At 52.9% G+C, this 20,567-nt stretch overlaps 1 protein-coding gene across 1 annotated transcript; it reads left to right on the top strand.

Annotated features, from left to right (window-relative positions):
• The first annotated feature begins 18,825 nt into the window (after positions 1-18,825).
• LOC136461039 (uncharacterized) lies at positions 18,826-19,173 on the top strand. Its single transcript, XM_066460513.1, has one exon. The coding sequence runs from the start codon at positions 18,826-18,828 to the stop codon at positions 19,171-19,173; it is 348 nt and encodes a 115-aa protein (XP_066316610.1).
• The last annotated feature ends 1,394 nt before the right edge of the window (positions 19,174-20,567 follow it).

Genomic DNA, 20,567 nt, shown 5'->3' with positions numbered 1-20,567 from the left:
TCCATTTATCATGCCACCACAGCACCTCCATCCCAAGCTCCTCCCATCATAGGTTCACACCCAGGACCACCTCAAAACCATTTACCCACCACAGGTATCCATTTCCAGGGGTGCTCAGGTAGCACCCCATGGCAAGACTTGCCCCAGGCTCATCGTATACTCCAACTTGGTCGACACAACCCTCACCCTCCACACACCCAAGTCACACATGCAACACTCTCCCCGTAATCTAGATAACACCAATTTCCACCATGCATTATTGTAGTATAAGCATAGTAGAAGTATAAGCATTGAAATATAGCAGTAAGCGTGTGTCTAGCCTAATAGTAGGGTATGTAGGGGTAAGGTTGCGTCAAGGTAAAAGGCCATCAAGTAAGCATACTATCATGCAAGTCCTAACATAATATGATTATATCAGTAAAGTAAGCAATAGCAGTTCTATATTAGCCATGCGTAATAGGTGCTACGAGATTTGGGTGGGATGTGGCACCTTCAGTGTATTCGTCTCTGTACTCCTCATGGTACTCACGATCCTCATCCGTCCGGTTCTCCTCTGAGTCTACAAACGATCGCGTTATAGTCGCATTAGCGACGTCTATAGAATAGCACAAAGAAGCAATGAAAATTCAAAAGATCCAAATGCACTCAAAAATAGATTCATTGCGTAGAGCTCGATTTTAGATGAATTTTGGTCCTGGTTTCATATTTTTCTGAGGTCATATGAATTAGTTATGAATTTTTGAAGTTTAAATCATTTCTAAAAATGGAAAAAGGCTAAATTAATCCTGGGCTAACACGTGTCACGCTATGACTGGTCCACATGGCATGATGACATCAGCATGATGTCATTGTCTTGGTTCTGAGCTGACAGGTGGGGTCCAGCTGACGTCAGCGTCTGACGTGTGGGTCTAGAGTGTCCGTGTCACTGACATGTGGGGCTAGGTCAACGGTCAATATGGGCTAGGTTCAAACTGGGCCTTGATAGGGCTGGATTTGGGCCGGGCTAACCTGGACATGTGGCGTGCTGTGGTGCTGCCACATGGCACAGTTGGGCTCTTACTAGGCTTCGTTTCCTGGCTGTGGGCGTGAGCATGGCTCACGGTGGACCCAAATTCACGGTCCATGGACCCAAAGCAGGGTCCATGGTGGACTGAGTCCATTGCCATTTCCCCTCGGCTCGGCTCATGTGCACTGGGTGTAGGGTTGCGTCGCTCAACTCGCCCCTTCTCCTTTGTTTCTTCCACGCAGCGCTCCTATCGGTGGCGTGCTCACCGGCGAGCTCTTACAACGGCTCAGGCATCCAACTGAGATGGGGAAAAGCCTCCCCGCACCATGGTGACTGCAACGGTGGGGTCAGGGCGACGGATGGTGCTTCCTAAGTCACTGGTCATGGCGAACGGCGGCTCGAGCACAACCGGCGTGCGGGGATGGCGCGGGTGCAGCGGCATTGGCCGGTTCTATGGCACGCGTGGGTGTCACAATGCTCCAGCGGGCATGTTGGGCAGGTCGAGGGGTCCTCTAGGGCCTCTGGTGGCTTTGGCCATGACGGCGATCTTCCGATCACGTCGGCGGTGTCGGTGTGGGGGCTATGGCCTCGGAGGGGCATCACAGTGGGGAGTGTAGGCTCCTATGGATCTGTGTGGACGCGGTGAGGGCGTCCAGAGCTCAGGGTAGGACTTTTGGTTTCCAGGTGGCCGGTAGGGTCTTCTCGGTGGCCATGGCGACATGGTGATGACGGCGAGGTGCACGGGTCACTACGGGGCTCCATCGGGGTGGTCACGGTGTGTGCGTGAGTTACCCATGGCTTCAGCGAACAGGACGGGCAAGTCAAGGAGGCACCAAGTGCTCCCAGTAGTACTGGCCACGGTGGTCGGTGCTCGGTCTGGTGATCTGGTGCTCGGATCAGTGGTCTGGTGCTCGGACCAATGATCTGGTGCTTAGATCGGTGGTCTGGTGCTCGGACCGGTGGTCTGGTGCTCGGACCGATGATCTGGTGCTCAGATTGGTGGTTTGCTGCTCGGACCGGTGGTCTGGTGCTCCGATGGTGGCTGCAGCATGGCGGCGGCATCGTGATCATGACATGCATGCTCGGCTACGGCGTTCGTGGGACTTGGAGAGGTCTACAGCGTCCAAGGGCTCGAGGATGGTCACGACGTGCGCGTGAGTGTGCTGTGCTTGTGTGCCTAGAGACTAGAGATGGCCTTGGCCTACATGCTCATGGTATGGAGCGCCATGGCCAAAGTAGCAAGGTCCAGTGGCGAGCAGGGGAAGAATCAAGGGCTCACCATGGGTGCTGTGGAAGAGAGGATGGCGGTGCAGTGACAAGTTGTGGCCGTGTAGCTCCGAAAGCAGTGCCGTGCAGTGTTGTCTGCTCCAGCTTGATCCACGGCGGTGCTCTGAACTCCGGTGTGCTCCTGGTCCTCCTCCTGGTAGTGGCTCTGTTCTCCTCTCTCGAACTCCTCCTCAGCCTTTTATTCTCGGTGCGAAGTGGTTGGCCACCAAGTGGTGGCGGGGTGATGGGATGAGCGCTAGGGCAACCGGGATCAGGGCTCTTATAGCCGAGCTCGGCCATGGAGCTCGACGTTCGACGGCTGGAGATTGAGGAGGATCAGAGGCGTGCATCTCATCCAACGGCCATGTGTGGTTGCATGGGTGCGGTGCCAAGGGGACAAGGCGATGCCCCGGGCGTGACCCCTGGCCCACCCCTGCCACCGTTGTTGGTCAACGGTCGCGTAGGCGGTTGAGGCATGGGTGAGGAAGACGACACTGTAGGCGGGGTGGCTAACATGTGGGGTCCAGCGGGCAGTGGCTGCGAGCGAGGCAGACAAGTGCACGGGCATGGGCGTCGCGCTGGGCCGGCTCGTGGGCCGCACGCGTGCTAGGAAGACGGGAAGGGTTGGCAGGCCAATTGGGCTGGCTGGCTAGCGCGGGCCGAGCAGGCCGAGGTGGCTTGCGAGGCCTACATCCCTTCTCTTCTTTTTCTATTTTGTTTTTCATTTCTTCTCTTTTGTTTGAATTCGAATTTGGTTCTAGAATTTGAATTCCAAATTGGTGCACCTAATTTATTGGAGTTTTAGGAAATTTTATTTAGCTATTTTGTATAACAAAAATAGGTGGAGTTTTGTTATACAAAGGTAGAATTAGTTCTCTTTAAGCATTTATTCTTTGATTGAGTATTAATTACTTTATGGTGTATTTCTTTTAAAGGTGTTGTCTAGACATTACATAAAACAAATGAAAATCCAAATCACTTATTTGAGTTGACAATGCATGCTATGTTTCATTTGTCAGTACTTAAATAAACATGATAACAAATGACATGCCATGCTCATGAAATTGTCTAGTTGGGTTGCTTCTAATGCAACACTTAGGGTTGGCTTCTACAATGTCACTCATCATCACATGGGGTTTTAAGAAAAATTTTGTAGCTATGATTTTTGGGTTGTTACAGGTACAAGGCCTGGCTTGTTGCAAAAGGGTACAAGCAAAGATATGGGATCAATTATGAAGATACGTTTAGTCCAGTTATCAAGGCGGCCACCATTCGACTCATATTGTCTATTGATGTATCCAAGGGATGGTCTCTTCGTCAACTTGATGTACAAAATGCTTTTCTCCAAGGAGTATTGGAAGAAGAGGTATACATGTGTCAGCTGCCGGGTTATGCTGACAAGACAAGATCAAACTTTGTTTGTAGGCTCGATAAGGCTATCTATGGTCTTAAATGGGCCCCTAGAGCTTGGTATGCTCGATTGTGTGGGAAGTTGACATCTTTGGGCTTTACTCCATCAAAAGCAGACACCTCATTGTTTTATTTCTAGAAGTGTACACTCACCATGTTTATTTGGTATATGTTGATGATATTATAGTTGTAAGCTCTTCGCAGGAAGCCACAAACGCGTTGCTTAAGGCACTAGAGAAGGAGTTTGCACTAAAAGATCTTGGTGACTTGCACTACTTCTTGGGGATAGAAGTTAAGAGGTCTAGAGATGGACTGAAGCTATCACAAGAAAGGTATGATGCTATTGATAGAATATCATCAGTAGTCCTCCGAGGGGTATCCCATGAAGGTAGATTGATCGATAAAGGAGCGTATGATCAAGAACAAGAAGGCAACAGAGACACAAGTTATACAGGTTCTGGCCGTCAGTACGACATAATACCTTACTCCTATGGTCTGTTGGTTTGTATTAGCTATCATATGATATGCCGTGATTTTGGAGGGGGTCACTTCCCGCCTTATATAGTCCGAGGGGTAGGGTTAGAAGTTGGTTAGATCTGAGAGATAACCAAAAAGTAATAATAGATTATAAGCATCGTGGGATCATATGTATCCTAACAGATCATGGTAGCATCTTCAAGATATCTTCCCCATGTCTTGCGGAAGGCGCCGAGCAGAATCATGCCCCGCAAGGCTTCGTCTTGTGGGCTGGGCCGCCCCTGGGGGCGCAGCCCATGTGGTCTTCCATGGGTATCTGGGGTTGTACCCCCCACAGCTAGTCCCTGAGCACCTTGCATCCTTTATGCAACACCGTCTTGAGCTTGTTCGAGCAGGTGCGATCAAAGCTGAGCAGTCGAACTCATGGTCCGACCACTGTGATGAGTTGCCAAGCAATTGTGAGTAGTTGCCATGCTGCGCGTGCTGTTACCGAGCAGCACAAAACATAGCCGAGCAGCATAACCCAAGCATGGCTTGCTATAAGGGTGTAAGGAGCTCAAGTTCAGAATCAAAAATTTTCTCGCAGTAGATAAAGTGTGCCCAGTTAAAATCCGACCATGAGAGGAGGAATTAGTCTTGTTCAGCTTCAAGAGGCACCGAGTCTTCTAGGAAAAAACAAGCACATTCACCACAAGGTGAAGTGTGCCCACTTAGTCCCTGAGCCTGACAGTAGGTGACGGAGTCACGTGATGCCAGGGTCCAAAGTAGAAGAACAGAGGACCAGCCGAGCAGGCAGCCAGTCCCCACGCGTAGACCTAAAAAGCACATTCACCGCCAGGTGAAGTGTGCCCACTTAGTCCCCGAGCCTAACAGTAGATGACATAGTCATGTGGTGCCAGGGTTAGAAATAGAGAAATAATGAAAACCAGCCGAGCAGACAGCCAATCCCTGAGGCCAAAACAAAGATATCAGAGAAATCAAACCATGGAGATAAAATCGGAGAACAGCTATACAGTAACCGTTACTGAGCATCATTAAATGGCGAAGAAGTCGGTGTTTACTCGACGAGTAGCAACTGGCAGTAGCAATAAATGAGCGACATGGGCTGTGGTTGCGCGAAAATCCAGGTAATGGTCCATCAAGCCGCATCGGAGAATTTAGAGCGGCACAGATCGCGGGAATGGTTTCCCAAAAACCCTTGAGTCGTAAAAGTAGGGAAAGTGCTTTATAACAGTACCACCACCACCCATTCTCCCACCCTTGCCACTTCGCCATTTCACCTTCCGCCTCAGCCACCACACGTCTAGATTCGCAACCACACACGTTGCCGACACCAGACTGCATCCAGATCTGAGTGATGGCACCAAAGAGGAGAGCCATGAACCTGAAGTAAGCAAGCCTAAAGAAGGCAGGTGGCGGAGCTAGTCGCAACGAAGAGTGGACGTCGTCGCGCATTGGAGAAGTAGAGCTCGAAAGAATGGTGACGGCGGGCGTGCTTCTTGACCGCGTCACCGCCGGATGGTGGCCAGCCAGTGGTGAGCCCTTTCCAATGCCTAACACCGATGAAGTTGTAGTCTTTGAAGATTATTTCTAGCATGGATTGGGGTTCCCTGTTCATCCTTTCCTGCGAGATCTATTGGTATTTTGGTTGATTAGTCTATGCAATCTCCACCCCAACACTATATTGCACATCTCGATCTTTATACACTTCTATGAGGCGTTTCTTGGAATTTTACCGCACTTCAACCTCTTTAGACACCTATTTTGGTTAAAGAAGAAAGGCGGTGGCGGCTCCAAGGTGGTCGGCGGCGTATATCTACAGCTCCGGGATGGAATGGCCAGCGATTATATCAGCGTACCACTGAACACTTCTCTGAAAGGGTGGAATTCCAAGTGGTTTTACATGAAACAGAGCCACCTGGCTATCCGCTGTGATGTCCACCATATCCTGGAGAACCAAAGAAGCTAGTTAGAGAGACTAAGAAGTATCGACATGGAGCAAGTGAAGGAGCTCCTTGACTTGATTCAAGGTGTGGAGTTGAGAGGTGAACTTGTGGCAGCAAGCTTCATAGTACACCGTGTCTAGCCTTGCAAGGAGAGGGCCTACCTTGCTTTTGACTTCAAGGGCGACGATGACGGGACCTGGGAGAGACCTGAACGGCTATCAAGGAAAGAAGTAATAAGCCATGCCATAGAACTATTCACCTCCGGCGCCTCATTTAGCTGGCCAAAAGAAACAAAGGCCTTCAACTGTACGAACCCGCCTCCTCAGGTAACCATCTTAGTTTGCATTGTTCAATTATCGATTGCCGAGCAGGGAACTAACGTACTTATGCAAAGATCCATTCGCAGGACAGGGCAGTGTATTTTTTGGACGTGCCGAGAGCTGAATGGCCGCCGGCGGTGGACGTCCGACCAACAGTACACCCTGAAGAAAGTTCCATCGGTATCTCATCAGAATCCAGAGATTTGGATGTTGCTCACACGGTGTGTCCCCCCCATTATCGGAGAAATCCTAGGGGAAACGGGTAGCGGTAGTTGAGCTGGCCCAGAAGAAGAGGAAAATGGCGACTGCCGCTCCCCACAAACTAGGTGGTATATCACTTGGTGGTGACCAGACCACTCGACCGTAGAGGGCCACGGTGATCGAGTGGTCTAATGACGATGAAGACACAGTTGGCCCTCCTCCGAGCATGCAAACAGCTTCACGCAGCACACGCATGGAGGAGCAACCAAGGGGAAGTGAAGAAGTCCCTGAGCAGCAGGCAACAAAAATCCCCATGGAGCAAGCGACGGGAGTCCTCGAGCAACAGGCGGAGGTAAACCTAGAGTTACGGGTGGAGGAAACACCGGAACAGCAGGCGGAGCAGAGGACAGACCTCCACCTGAGAGCATGAGGGTCGACCCCATAGCCACACCTAGGGGCTCGAACAGGCCTCGCCAATTCAAAAAAGTGCACCAGCAGACCAAACGGTAAGTATCCTCACGTTGGTGTTATTTTGCTATTTTATCTTAGCTTTTTGGGCGATTGACCAAATGCTCTGATGCAGTGCAAGGCACATGGAGGATCCAAAATCGTCCGCCCAGACTGACGAGCAGCCTCAGGCTGATCTCGAGGTGGAGGTAACTCCTGCGGCCCCTGTGTCAGGGTCCCCCAGTGCTCGGCAGCCGGCAGAAAAAACAACGACCACTATGGGTGGAGCTAGAGAAAGCGAGGGGTCGGCATCAGCAGAGGCCGGCTTGGCGACAATGCTCAAAGCAATGTCGGGTAGCGCCGGACCCTTGGGAGCTAAAACTGGAGTTGCCGGCGAAGCAACAGAGTCTAGGTCAGTGAGACCAGGGGTGCCCGAGGAGTTAACAATACCCCCTGAGGCATCACAGGTCATGCTCGGACCCACTGTCCGGCCATAGAGCCCCCCGGCGGTGACTCCCACTGCTGCGAAAGAGGAGGACGAGGTGGAGGAGATCGTTCGTGATGAGCCTCGAACCCAATCCATTTGAATCCTCCACAAGCGCGGTGACAAAGTGGTAGTTGTTGAGGAAGAGGACACCCCTAGAGAAATGAGGAGGCTAAAATCCGCCCTCAGTGGAGTAGTAAAACAAATCAGGGTTAAAACTGAATCCTGAGTATTCTTCATTGACATTGGTGGTGTCCTTCCGTCATTATCATTATGCATTTCTAGGGGATAACTTGGACTGCCGAGCACCGTTACTAGTTGATTAAGAGGATGAAGCCCCTCACTAAGGAGAACAAAAAACTCAAGGAGGCGATGAACCGTTCAGAGAAAAACATTCAAAGGGCCCAGCACGAGCGAGACCTGGCTGAGTCCAACGCGTGGGACCTAGAATACCAGAAGGGGTCCTGTCTGAGCACCTGGCGACTGCGAAAGAACAACTTCAGAGCAAGTCCGAGCAGCTTACCACTGCCTCTACACAACTTAAAGATGCTTCCGAGCAGTTGGAAAAGCTACAGAAAATCTCCGAGCAGAAAAAAGGTACGTACGATCCACAAAAATGCCTCGCATAGTTGGATATGATTACTTTTGGTGATGAATGATGTACTTGTAGAACAAGATGCGGAGCTCGGCCAACTATGCCAGGCCCTCGAGCAACTCTGAGAAGAGAAAGCCAAGGAGATAGGGCGAGCGAACAAATTGACCGAGGAGCTAAACGGTGAGTATGCCCTGGTCGGGTTTTCTACTAAAGTAATTGTCTTGCCTGATGAAACTTCAAAATGCATACAGACTACCGTTGGAGGGTCAAGGCACAGTTCGATGTGTTGGAGCAAGACGCCCGGACCCAGATGAACAAATTTGACGCTGTAGTTGCCGGAATCAACCCAGTGCTCGACTGCGTCGAACCGAAAACTGCTCCTTAGCTCGACGGCAGGCCGCCGCGCCCGGATATCATCATCAAAAGATGCAAGATGGCGTGGGAAAGCTTTAAGAGCTTCAACCGCGACGTTGTTGTTTCTGCCACTACCCACGCCCTTGCTGTTGTTCGGTCCCACTATCTAGCCACTGACCTTGAGGCGATAGGGGGCGGGTACGCCGAGGGGCTGAGCGAAGCAGAGACCCAGCGGCTGGAGGATGAGGTGGAAGACGCGGCGAAAAAGTTGGCCGGCGATATATACCTGTTCGGAGAGACTAACGGTAGTGGCGAAGCATAATGATCTCCTTGGTGGATATCATCTGTAATTTCTGGATAGTATAGTTAGAATGCGCGAAAGCATGGAAAATACTTATACAGATGATAACTGTTATGAAGTGCATGCGTATGCAGTTAGAATGTATTTTGGTGAAAAAATCTTCGTAATTACGACCATAAGGTATTTATATGGAGTATAAGTAGAGTCCGAGCCGTTAGTTCGCTACTGACCCCCATGGCCTCAGCTAGCCCATAGTGCATGACGTCGAGCACAGAGCTCGTGCACGTGTAGGAGGAAGAGGCGTGACCAAGGAACCACAGCCGACCACCCATAACGCAAAGCGCGGAGCCCGTAGCATGTGCAGGGAGAGATCAGAGACTGGGTCTTCTCCATAGAGAGAAAAAGCGGAACGTGTGCTGCTCGGCGGTTTATTGAAATAACTTGGAGATATAGATCGTATAAGCGTAGTCTAAGCAACTAGTTTTGTGCTGAGCATTCGGCCTTAGCTAGCCCATAGTCCATAACGTGGGGCGCGGACCCCGTAGACATGTAGGATAAATAGGCACGACCAAGGAACCATAGTCGACCACCCATAACGCAAAGCACGAAGCCCATAGCATGTTTAGGGAGAGATCGGAGATTGGGTCTTCTCCGAAGAGAATAGAAAAGAAAGTAAGCTGCTCGCTAATCGGCGAAAGGTCTTGGAGATTTGGAACAAAGTGTTTGCCAACTTGGAGCAAATGTGTGTCGAAATATGTTGGTGGTTTGTGGAAAACATATTCGGCGACTTGGAGAAAACTTATTCGGCGATTTTGGGCGAAAATTTGTCGGCATTTTGTTTGGCGAATTTGGAAAAATCATTTGGTGCTAGCTTTGGAGAAACTTATTTGGCGAAATCGTTCAGCGATTTGGAGAAATCGTTTGGCGCTTTCATATAGGAGATCATTATGGAGTATTGTGATGCTCGGTGACCGTACGTGGAGATTAAAACAAAAGGGGAAAAGGAATATAACCAAATTACGGAGATCAAAACTTTATTCATCACAAAGTGGAGAGTACATATCTAGAATGTTTCAAGGATAGAAACGTATAAGGTGCACGATGTGCCATGAATTGGGAACATCAATTCCATCTAAGTCACATAGGCGATAAGAGCCTGGTCGGGTGACCTCTTTGATGACGTAAGGCCCTTCCCAAGGGGAGGAGAGCTTATGCCCTGGTGAAAGCTGGGGGACCTTCCGGGTTGTCGGCGCCATTGTCTGCAGCGTTGCCGACGGTGATCAGCTCTAGAGCTGAGTCTGGATCACCGTACTCTTGCTCGTACTCCTGGCAGCAGCGTACTTCATCTTCATGGCGGCTGAAGTGACACTGCTCGATATGCCGTCATGCGTCTCGAAGGTTACCGAGGTGCACTCGAGCATCCTGTTCGACCTCCTGGTCGTGCTGGCGATGATGCTCGGCTCGGTGGCCCTCGGCTCCCCCCTGGAGAGGTAGTGACTGGTTGGTGAAACGGCTTTGACTAGGGCGGCAATTGGATCTAGGCACAGCTGATCGGTGAATGGTGCTGGTGGAGCACGAAGGTCTTTGATCCTCTCGGATCTCATTGACTTGACAGTCTGCCGCTTTAAGCATAGCGGCGACCTTGGCGAGCTCGGGCGTCTATGGGAGGTGGGCGAGTTCGTTGGTGGCCACCGCCAGATTAGCGCTTGGAGTTTTGAAGACGTCATGACCGTCAACGTGGAGAAAATCTTCGTCGAGGTTGCGATGGAGTGGCCTTCCTTTTGAGTCGAATTGGTTGTCGTGAGCAGCCTCGGTCATCGCAAGGGCACGCTTGTTTTCACGGCGCTGCACGTGGTTGACGTTCCTATTTTCATGAGCGGCGCGTTCCTTATCGGTTTCGTCGTTCCGAGGGGGCTGTCGACGCTGACGTTGAAGATCGCGCCACCCTGGAAAGGCGGGAGAGGGGGTTGCTCGGTGAAGGTTTCGACGAGGGTCTCGGTGGAGCCCTGGGACTCGGAGCCCAGATTCTCCTCAGGATGGTTTGGAGGGATGTTCTGGGGCCTTGGCTTGTGTGCAACATGTTGACTGTTGGTGGGAGCTGATCGGTGATCTGGTCGGCAAGAGGATGGATATCCCCCACCTGGTCGGCGAATTTGCCTCTCAGGGTGTGTTGGTATGTAGCGGCGGTGTTGTCGAGCCCATAGGGCAGGGCCGTAACCCTCAGAGTTTGCCGAGCGGCTTCCAATAGATGCGTATGGCAGGGTGGTTGGCGCTGAACCATAGTGTCCAGAGCCAATTCGGTGATGGAGAGGCAATCGGCGAGCTTCAGACCGACCCGATCGATGGATACGATCAGATCATCGTTGTTGATCTGCCTCCTCTAGTAGCGAGGAAGCGGGCGGTGAGTTGTCGATGAAGGCGACCTCGAAAGCAGTTCCAAGATCAGATCTACACCTGTAGGAGCAGGGGTGGTCGGTGTAGAATGGATCTGCACCGGCTCAAGGAGCTCTCCGACTCCGTCAGCGTTGATGACCCATGAGAAGGATCTGACCATGAAGATCTGGCTGAGCTATAGGAGGGACGAAGAGCCTACGGAAAAAGCCATCTTGTTTGACAAGGAAACAGCACGCACACCCCTACCTGGCGCGCCAACTGTCGATAGAATATCATCGGCAGTCCTCCGAGGGGTATCCCATAAAGGTAGATTGATCAGCAAAGGAGCGCGTAATCAAGAACAAGAAAGCAACAGAGACACATGAGTTATACAGGTTCAGGCCATCAGTACGACGTAATACCTTACTCCTGTGGTCTATTGGTTTGTATTAGCTATCGTATGATATGCCGTGATTTTGGAGGGGGGTCCCTACCCGCCTTATATAGTCCGGGGGGCAGGGTTACAAGTCGGTTAGATCTGAGAGATAACCGAAAACTAATAACAGATTACAAGCATCATGGGATCATACGTATCCTAACAGATCACGGTAGCATCTTTAGGATATCTTCCCCATGTCTTGCGGAAGACGCCGAGCAGAATCGTGCCCCGCAAGGCTTCGTCTTGTGGGCTGGGCCGCCCCTGGGGGTGTAGCCCATGTGGTCTGCCATGGGTATCCGGGGTTGTACCCCCCCACAACTGCTGATGTAATAAAGCGTGCAGGTATGAAGAATTGTAAGCCAATCAACACTCCTCTTTCAACTGTCGAGAAGTTAAGTTCTGTAGAAGGACAGAAGCTTGGATTTGAAGATTCAACAAGATATAGGAGTCTAGTGGGGGCACTTCAGTACCTGACACTTACAAGGCCGGATATTTCATTTTCTGTGAACAAGGTGTGTCAATTTCTTCATGAGCCTACAACTGCACATTTGAGTGTTGTGAAAAGAATTTTGCGCTATGTTCAAGGAACTTTGAGCTTGGGACTCAAAATAGGTCGGTCGCCATCTATGCTAGTGAGTGCATTTTCTGATGTAGATTGGGCAGGGTGTCCAGATGATAGGAGATCAACTGGTGGCTTTGCTGTGTTCCTTGGTCCAAATCTGATATCATGGTGTGCCAAGAAGCAAGCCACGGTTTCTCGATCCAGTACTGAAGTGGAATATAAATCTCTAGCTAATGCGACTGCAGAAGTTATGTGGGTTCAAAAGCTACTTGATGAATTGGGAATTCAACATCCACTAGCGGCACGATTGTGGTGTGACAACATTGGAGCTACATATCTTTCTGCAAACGCTGTGTTTCATGCACGCACAAAGCATATAGAGATAGACTTCAACTTTGTGAGAGAAAGAGTGGCTCAGAAGTTACTTGAGATTTGGTTCATACATACTGGTGATCAGTTAGCTGATGGTTTTACAAAACCCATTGTGGCGTCCAAGATTGACAAGTTTAGAAGCACTCTCAAGCTAGTGGCCGGCTGAGATTGAGTGGAGGTGTTGGAAAACATGTACATCGGTGGGTGTTAGCACCTACTATTCACAGATAGGTTAGCCTAGGTTGTGAGCCGCCCTTTGTTACTTGTAATCCAAGATGTATAGGATAGATCTTATCCTCTCTTTCTTGTTGTTTTTTTAGAAAGGACGGCAAAAGTTTGCCGCGATTTCTATTAGACGAAGAAAAGAAAAAGAAGGCAAGTGCCCCGTCCAGTTCTTTGAATGGAAACTGGGCAAAAACCATACAACTGAGGAGAGCCCCGCTCATCCTACACAACTTGATACAACAAGTCAGCACCAACTTGTCGAATCGACCCCAGCTAACCAACTATCTCAACTCACGCCGCCACTTGCAGCTGGTCGACGTCCACTCAACTTGACTCTACTAGAACAAACTCTCCACCACTGGCACCACCCACGCAACACAACAGCTAAAACGACGCACTAGCCCCGCCACGAGCCGTCCCGGCCGAGACAAATTCCACAACGACGCCTTCAAGAAGGTAACGACGTCCAAGCGCCGCCGTCGCTCGTCCAAGGCCGGACTGGGTTTTCACCCGTGGAGAGTGCTGTGGACGCGACGCCCTCAACGGGGGGAACGGCACCCGCAGGTGTCGCCGTCACCAGGCCTTCGCCCAAAGAAACCACAGCACGGTCGTTGGTCAAGATGCCGGGTCCCTGCCAGGCACCAAAGACGTCGCCGCCAGACCACCGCCCGAGGCCACTCCGAGGGGGTCGATGCGCCGGCCACGCAAGCAGCCGCAAAGCTGTGCCAGCACCCCCGCCGACCAGACCACATGCCGAAGAACCAGCCTTCCGCCGCCGTATACGTCCACCTTGGGCACCGTCCCATGCCCTGAAGATCCCGGATCTGGGGCAAGGCCCCAGACCAGCACCCCCGAAGATGCCGAGGCCTCTGTCCTCGCTGCGACCGCTCCATGCCGACAGCCAGGATCATGTGGGGAAGAACGGCATAGACGAGGGCTGCCCCCCAACGCCGGCATGAAACCCAACCACCGCCACAAAATGGCCACCATCGAGAAGAAGGAGAGGGCGAGCAGAGAGGGAGGGAACCCCGCCGCTGCCCCCTGTGCCCGCACGGGCACATGCGCCGGCAAGCCCCAACAGGGAAGTGTGGCCTCCACCGGGCCCAGCAATGCCGGCAGCACCACCACGGCACCGCAGGCCTGCCACCGCCACGGCCGGCCACGCCACCATGGCATCGCCGAAGGAACCACACCGCCACCGTTGGATTGCCGCCCAGACGCCGAAGACGCCGCCCAGCCGAACCACCAAGCAGCCGATCCACCTCCTTGACAAAGCCGCCGCCGGTGCCCAGCCGAACACCAGCGCCGGTAGTCACTACCACCGCAGGAGCACCAAATCCGGCCCAGTGAAGGCCGGATCCGGCCGCCAGAGCGCCAGATCCGGTAGCCGGAGCCGCCGCCGCCGCCGCTGTTGCGCCCGCTGTAGACACCGTCGAGGACCAAGATGGCGAGCAGCAGCCTCCATCCCGCGCCCACTCCACCTCCGAGCGCAGCAGCAAGCTGCCGCGCCCCCTCCGCCACCTCTGACCTGTTGTCGCTGCTGCATCGAAAATGGGCTGCAGGGGCAGCAGCCCGGAATACAGCGCCGGTCACCGAGGACCGCTGCCAGCTTGGTCAACACCGGCCACCACGAGATGCTCCAGGAAGAAAGGGGCAACCCAACAGAGAGCCTCACCCGGCCATCGCTGGACCAACGGAGGAGAGCTGCCGTAACTGCACCACCACCACCACCACCACCTACGGGCCAGGGCGCCACCGCACCAGCCTCGCGCACAAGCCACACCGCCCACCGCCACGGACACCACCATCAAACCGTCGTACCGCCATGGATGGGCGGCGCAGCCGAGCACCACCATGGCAGCCAACGCCGCCCCGCACGGCCACGAGGCCCACCAGCGTAGATCCGGCATGGGAGCTGCCGAATCCACCCTCCATGGCGTCGAATCTGCCACCTCCATCGAGGATGGGGTCGTCGCAGCCGCCGCCGTTGCTCGCAAGCTGCTGGCGCCGTCGCCGCGCGCCCACCAAAACGGACGGGGAGGGGACGAAGAGCCCCGCCACCACCGTCATTGCGACTTCACGGCGAACTGCCGGAGGGCTCGGGCGGCGGCAAGGATGAGGGCCGCGAGAGGGAGGTGTGCGGCGGCGCAGGCTTGGTCCGCCCGTGTCGCCCTTGGCGAGCGTCGCGGGCGTCTGTCTTCCGATTGGCTTTGACACCCTCTTTCTTGTTGTAATCTACACTTCTTGTACAAGCCACTGCGGGGGGCTGTTCCCGTGTATATAACATGAAACCGAGACCCAGGAGAGGGCAACGTGTTCACCTCAGTTTACAACACACACAATCTATAGCTAAATTTATGTCCGCCACCATGTACCCAACCGTCGTCCACCATCTAGGCGATCGCCCATGCCACTATCGCTTTCTTGTCTATCTACACTCCACCCGTACTGCCAGTTTAGTTGGCTCCTGGCCAGAGCTGCTTGCTACCTGATGAATCCAAAACAAACCTCTAGCTAGGTCCTTTAGAGACGTGTATGCCTCCTCCCTCAAACCCGTAACACTAAACTAAAAGCATGCCGGAGCTCACTAGAGTTAGAGAAGGAGAGGGTCGTGGACATAAAAAAAATCGACTTCGGTATAACAAACCTAATTTCTATAATTTGTGCTCAGCCACGAAAGAGAACTAATTGGGAGCCAGTGGAGCTAGCGAGAAACACAGGATAATTAAGTGCAATAAATTAAACGTTTACCCGAAAACTGGCCAGGGAGCACAACACTACAAGAATGGTGGTCAAATATCACAACAGTGCAAGACACACCTCGAAAAAGCATCAAACGACTCACTCTCTTTGTCTTTTAGGAAATTTGGAAGAAAAGAAATACCAATCTTTAGGCATCGAGAAGCTTAATTTAACGACATCTCGTATGAATATATCATTAAAAATGAAGCGGCAACTTGGATTGCAACAGTGGCAAAACAGTTGGACGATTCTTTTAGCGCAGAGTCGTAGCTTCTCTTGCCTTCGTCCCCCCTTCTTTTTAAGGGGTTGTAAAACTCTCTTCTATATCAATGAAATAGTTATAATCTTGTGTCTGTTCATTAGAAAATAATAATTGAAAAGTTTGGTAGACTGTTGGGGCATTGTTTTTTTTTTAGAAACGAACAATAGCTAAAGGGAGTCCTTTGACCTTAATCTCTTGCGGTGCTCTTAATTAATTAAGCGACCTACAGCACCACGTGCTGCCGGAAGTCGGAACGGAAGCACAATGCAAGGCTCTACTCTACCTAGAGTAGACGTACGTATCACACGTATGGTGACATGGGCACATGACCAGCAGGCAGGGTGGTTTGGACGTGATCATCGCTACCAGGTTATTTCCGCGAGACTAGTTCGCGACGTGCACGGATGGCTGCCCATCGAATTGAATATCACAGCACAGGTGTCCACTTCGTACTGCCATCCGCCAAAGTTTCGAGAAAATAAGGACAGTGATACTACCGCCCAGTAGGCCAGTAATCAAATCTACTTACTCGAGCTTGCGTGGTTCATTGTTACTTTACGTGGATTGATGGATGCCTGAATCTATATATATGGCGGAAATAAAGACTTGCTCTGGTTGCAAGTTCATCGCTGCCACATTCATCGTGGCTCCTGAGTCCTGATTGACTTAACGCTCCATATATCGGCATCAGAACCGTGTACATTTCTCGGACGTCCAACTCGGAATTAAATCTTGTGACATGGCCGTTTTCTTAGTTGTGACATGGAGGTTATAGCTAGCTAGCTGTAATCTAACTAACGACATGACACTACAACCGAACATTTCTAACACCACGACAAGCGGCCAGGGCTTATTAGTAGGAGCATTACTTGTTCTCACAGAGAAGTTCACAAAAGTAGGATATGATTGGTTTTTCGGACACTGATGCATCGTGATGTGTGTCAATGTCAAGCCTTCAGTGATCCATCCTCATGAATGTGCACTGACAGAGAGCTTGAATTTGTAAGAGCCTGTTTGGCAGAGCTCTAAATTTGAAAAACTAGATTTGGAGGACTAGATCGAGCAGCTCCAACTTGGATCTGGGATCCAACTGTTGCTGAGAAAACTGTTTCACAAAGCTCCACGGTCGATCTGCTGGCCAGGCCCAATATCCAGCCAAATTGCAGCCCATGAGCGGGAGCTCTTCCTCTCCTTTTGTCTCATTGCCACCCTAGGCCCACGCGTTAGTCTCCTTGTCCCCTTCTCATCCTTCTGTTTCGTTCTCACGCACATAGAAATGATGGTGGCCGCATGCGACAACGCACGAGCTCGTGGGGCAGCCGGATCCACGCGCCTGCTGCTAGCGGCGTCGGCGGGCGAGGAAGGCCGCACGGCCATGGACGGGGCGAGCTCGGCAGGGGCCAACGTGGCCATGGCCAGGGCTAGCTCGGCGGGGGACGGTGTGGCCATGGGCGAGCTCGGTAGGGGTCGGCGCGAGCTTGTCGAGGGCCGGCGTGACCATGGCCGGGACGAGGTTGGCTAGGGCCAGCGCGGCCATGGCCGTGGTGAGCTCGGCAGGGGCCAACGTGGCCATGGCAGGGGCGAGCTCGGCAAGGGCCAGTGTGGCCATGGGCGGGCTTAGTGGGGGTCGGCGCGATCTTGTCAGGGGCTAGCGTGACCATGGCCGGGACGAGGTTGGCGGGGCCCGGCACGGCCATGGCCATGGTAAACTCGGCAAGGCCGGTGTGGCCATGGCCGAGGCGGGCCTAGCGCCAGGGGTGGCGTGAAGCACGGAGGAAGCGTGAATTCACGGTATAGGTTTTAATTTCTCTGGTTTCATTTCACGTGGACGAGAGAAAACAGAATATCCAAATTCGCTAGCTGCAAGACTTGCGTACGTGGAGTTCAAAAATTCCATAGTCTCTAACACTATGCTCTCCCTCTCTCATGCTCTGTTGGGTTACCCTAAGTGTTAGAATAGGCGCCCTAATGGGCTGGCCTTGGGCCTGGCGCCTAGCCTGTTAGGCTGGTTGCCTTAGGGGTTAAGATAGATAGATTACATTGATAAGAAGGATCACCGTTGATTGGGTGTTTCTATAAACCCTATTGATCATTGCCTATATATTGTACCATATACTGCTGCTAATCTATCAATCAATTCCTGAGACCTATTTCCTCTTTCGCTGCCCACTCCACGCACGCCGGCCCCTCGCCGCGCTGCGCCCCTCCGCGTGCCGGTACACACCGTGCTGCGCCACCATGCCCTCCACCCCTCCAGTAACCCCTAGGGCTCGGGACGATCTGGCCGCCTCCTCTGCCATCATCCAGGAAGACGCCGTCGCCCAACGCCTCGCCGTGGAGAAGGCCAACGACGCTGCCGCCGCTGCTCAGCGTCTCGAGCGCGAGCGTCAGGCTGCACGTGATGCTGCCCTAGCACGCGCCCTATAGGCCAAGGAGGAGGCCACAGCCGTGGCTAAGGATCGCGACGTCGACGCCCAGCGCGCTAGCGAGGCACTGGCGCGCGCTGCCAAGGAGCGGGCGGCTGCTGCTGCCGCCGTTGCTCTGGAAGTCGGAACCCTCTGGCGCCGCACCTGGAGGCCCTTCAGCGCCGCCACCCGATCTTCGGGCTGCCATGCTGCATCACGAGGCCGTTGCCCTTCTGCAGCTCCATGCTCAGGCTGTTGTAGTCAGCAACATCCGGAACCACGTCACCACCATCCTCGACGTCGATTCTGGTAACTTCAACCGCCGGCGTGATCAGTTCCTTCTCATCCTCGGCAAGGTCTCCCTCCAGGATCACGTTCGAGAGGAACCTCCAGCCCCAATTCCTCCTGATTGGGCCCGGATGGACTACATCATCAAGTCCTAGATCGTCGCCACGCTCACCGATGACCTTGGCGAGATCATCTCCGCCCAGGGCTCCACCGCTCGCCATGCCTGGCTCGCCGTCGAGTCACAGTTCCTTGGCAATCGTGAGGCTCGCTCCATCCACCTCGAGACACGGTTTCGCAACCTCGTCCAGGGCGACCTCTCCGTCACTGACTACTGCCGCAAGCTAAAAAAGATGGCTGATGATCTCATGGCCCTTGGCGAGGTCGTCACCGACCGCACGCTCGTCCTCAACGTGATCCGTGGCCTCAACGAGCGCTTCAGCCATGTTGGGACGCTCCTTCGTCGAGCTCAACCGTTCCCCACCTTCCTAGAGGCTCGTGACGACCTCATCCTCGAGGAACTCACCATGGAGACCCGCAAGGACGCACCAGCCACTACGCTCGCCGCCTCCACCACTCCCAGCCTTGCCCCTACGTCCTCCGACACGAGCGCTGGTGGGAACTCCAAGCCGCCTAACAACTGTCGTAGCAAGCGTGGCGGTGGCGGCAAAGGCAACAGCGGTGGTGTCCCTTCTGGATAGGGGTCACGCCCCACTGGTGGCGCCCAACAGCAGCAGCAGCAGCCGACCGGCGGGCGGCTATGGCCCAGCGTCTACAACCCCTGGACCAGAACCATTCAGATGTGGCCAGGGGGACCTCGTCCACCGCTGGCACCCATCCCAGTGCCTCCTCACCTACAGGTGCAGCAGCAGGCACAATAGCAAGCACAACATCACGCGTAGCAGCAGGCGCAGCAGCAGGCCTTCCTCGCCCAATAGCAGCAGCACGCCCTTGCTGTCCGCCAGCAGGCCGCTGCCCTCCCTGCTCCTAATGGCACTAGACAGTGGGTCGCCCCCGGGTATTACAACCCGGTGGCTAGCCTCCCCTCTTGGGACCCGATGGCCCTCGCCTTCGCCTTCAGCACAACGTCGCTGACCCCTCCCACGTCCAACGAGTGGTACTTCGACTCAGGTGCTACTTCACACATGACATCTCAGTCCTCCTCTCTTTCACATGTTCTTCTCCCGCGGTACCCTACTCCTTCATCCATTGTTGTCGATAATGGCTCTCTTCTTCCTGTCACTGCCACTGGCTCTATAGAGTTGTCTCGTAATTTACGTCTTAATAATGTCCTTGTGTCGCCACAAATTATTAAGAATCTTATCTCTGTTTGCCAATTTACTATCGACAATAATTGTTCTGTTGAGTTTGACCCATCTGGTTGTTCTATGAAGGTTCTTCCATCTTGGACCGAGATCGTTATGTGCACTAGCTCTAGGCTGCTATACCCTCTGCGCCTACCCCCAGCACACTCCCTTGTTGCCCAGGCTTCCTCCCCGCTGTGGCATCGGTGTCTTGGCCACCCCGGTCATGAGGCGTTGTCGAAGCTCACGTCTAGTGTCTCCTATCATATTCAGGATTGCTCAGAGTTATGTCATGCTTGTCAGTTAGGGCGTCATGTTTGTTTGCCCTTTCATGAGTCCATCTCCCGTGCGTCCACCAAGTTTGATCTTATACATTGTGATTTATGGACCTCTCTAGTCGTCAGCATTTCTGGTTATAAATACTACTTGGTCATACTTGATGATTGCACTCATTATTTGTGGACGTTTCCTTTGTGGCTTAAATCTGACAATTTCAGCACGCTTGCTCACTTCATCGCTCACGCCTCCACCTAGTTTGGTGCTCGGGTCAAGGCTGTTCAGTGCGACAACGGGAAAGAGTTTGACAACTCTAGCTCCCGTTAGTTTTTCCTCACTCAGGGCATCCACCTTCTCATGTCCTGTCCCTACACATCGTCTCAAAACGGTAAAGCTGAACGCATTATTCGCTCCATGAATAATGTTGTTCGCTCACTGCTCTTTCAGGCGTCCATGCCTCTCTCCTACTAGGTAGAGGCCCTCTCTACAGCCACTGTTCTGCTCAACATACTGCC

The sequence above is a fragment of the Miscanthus floridulus genome, chromosome 6 (genome assembly GCF_019320115.1).
Source record: "Miscanthus floridulus cultivar M001 chromosome 6, ASM1932011v1, whole genome shotgun sequence".
NCBI classification, from domain to species: Eukaryota; Viridiplantae; Streptophyta; class Magnoliopsida; order Poales; family Poaceae; genus Miscanthus; species Miscanthus floridulus.
This window is presented reverse-complemented; position numbering and strand designations above follow the sequence as displayed.

Bases quoted from the DNA above. Each gene is read 5' to 3' on its own strand.
- LOC136461039 (XM_066460513.1), top strand. From the start codon at position 18,826: ATGGCTGATGATCTCATGGCCCTTGGCGAGGTCGTCACCGACCGCACG.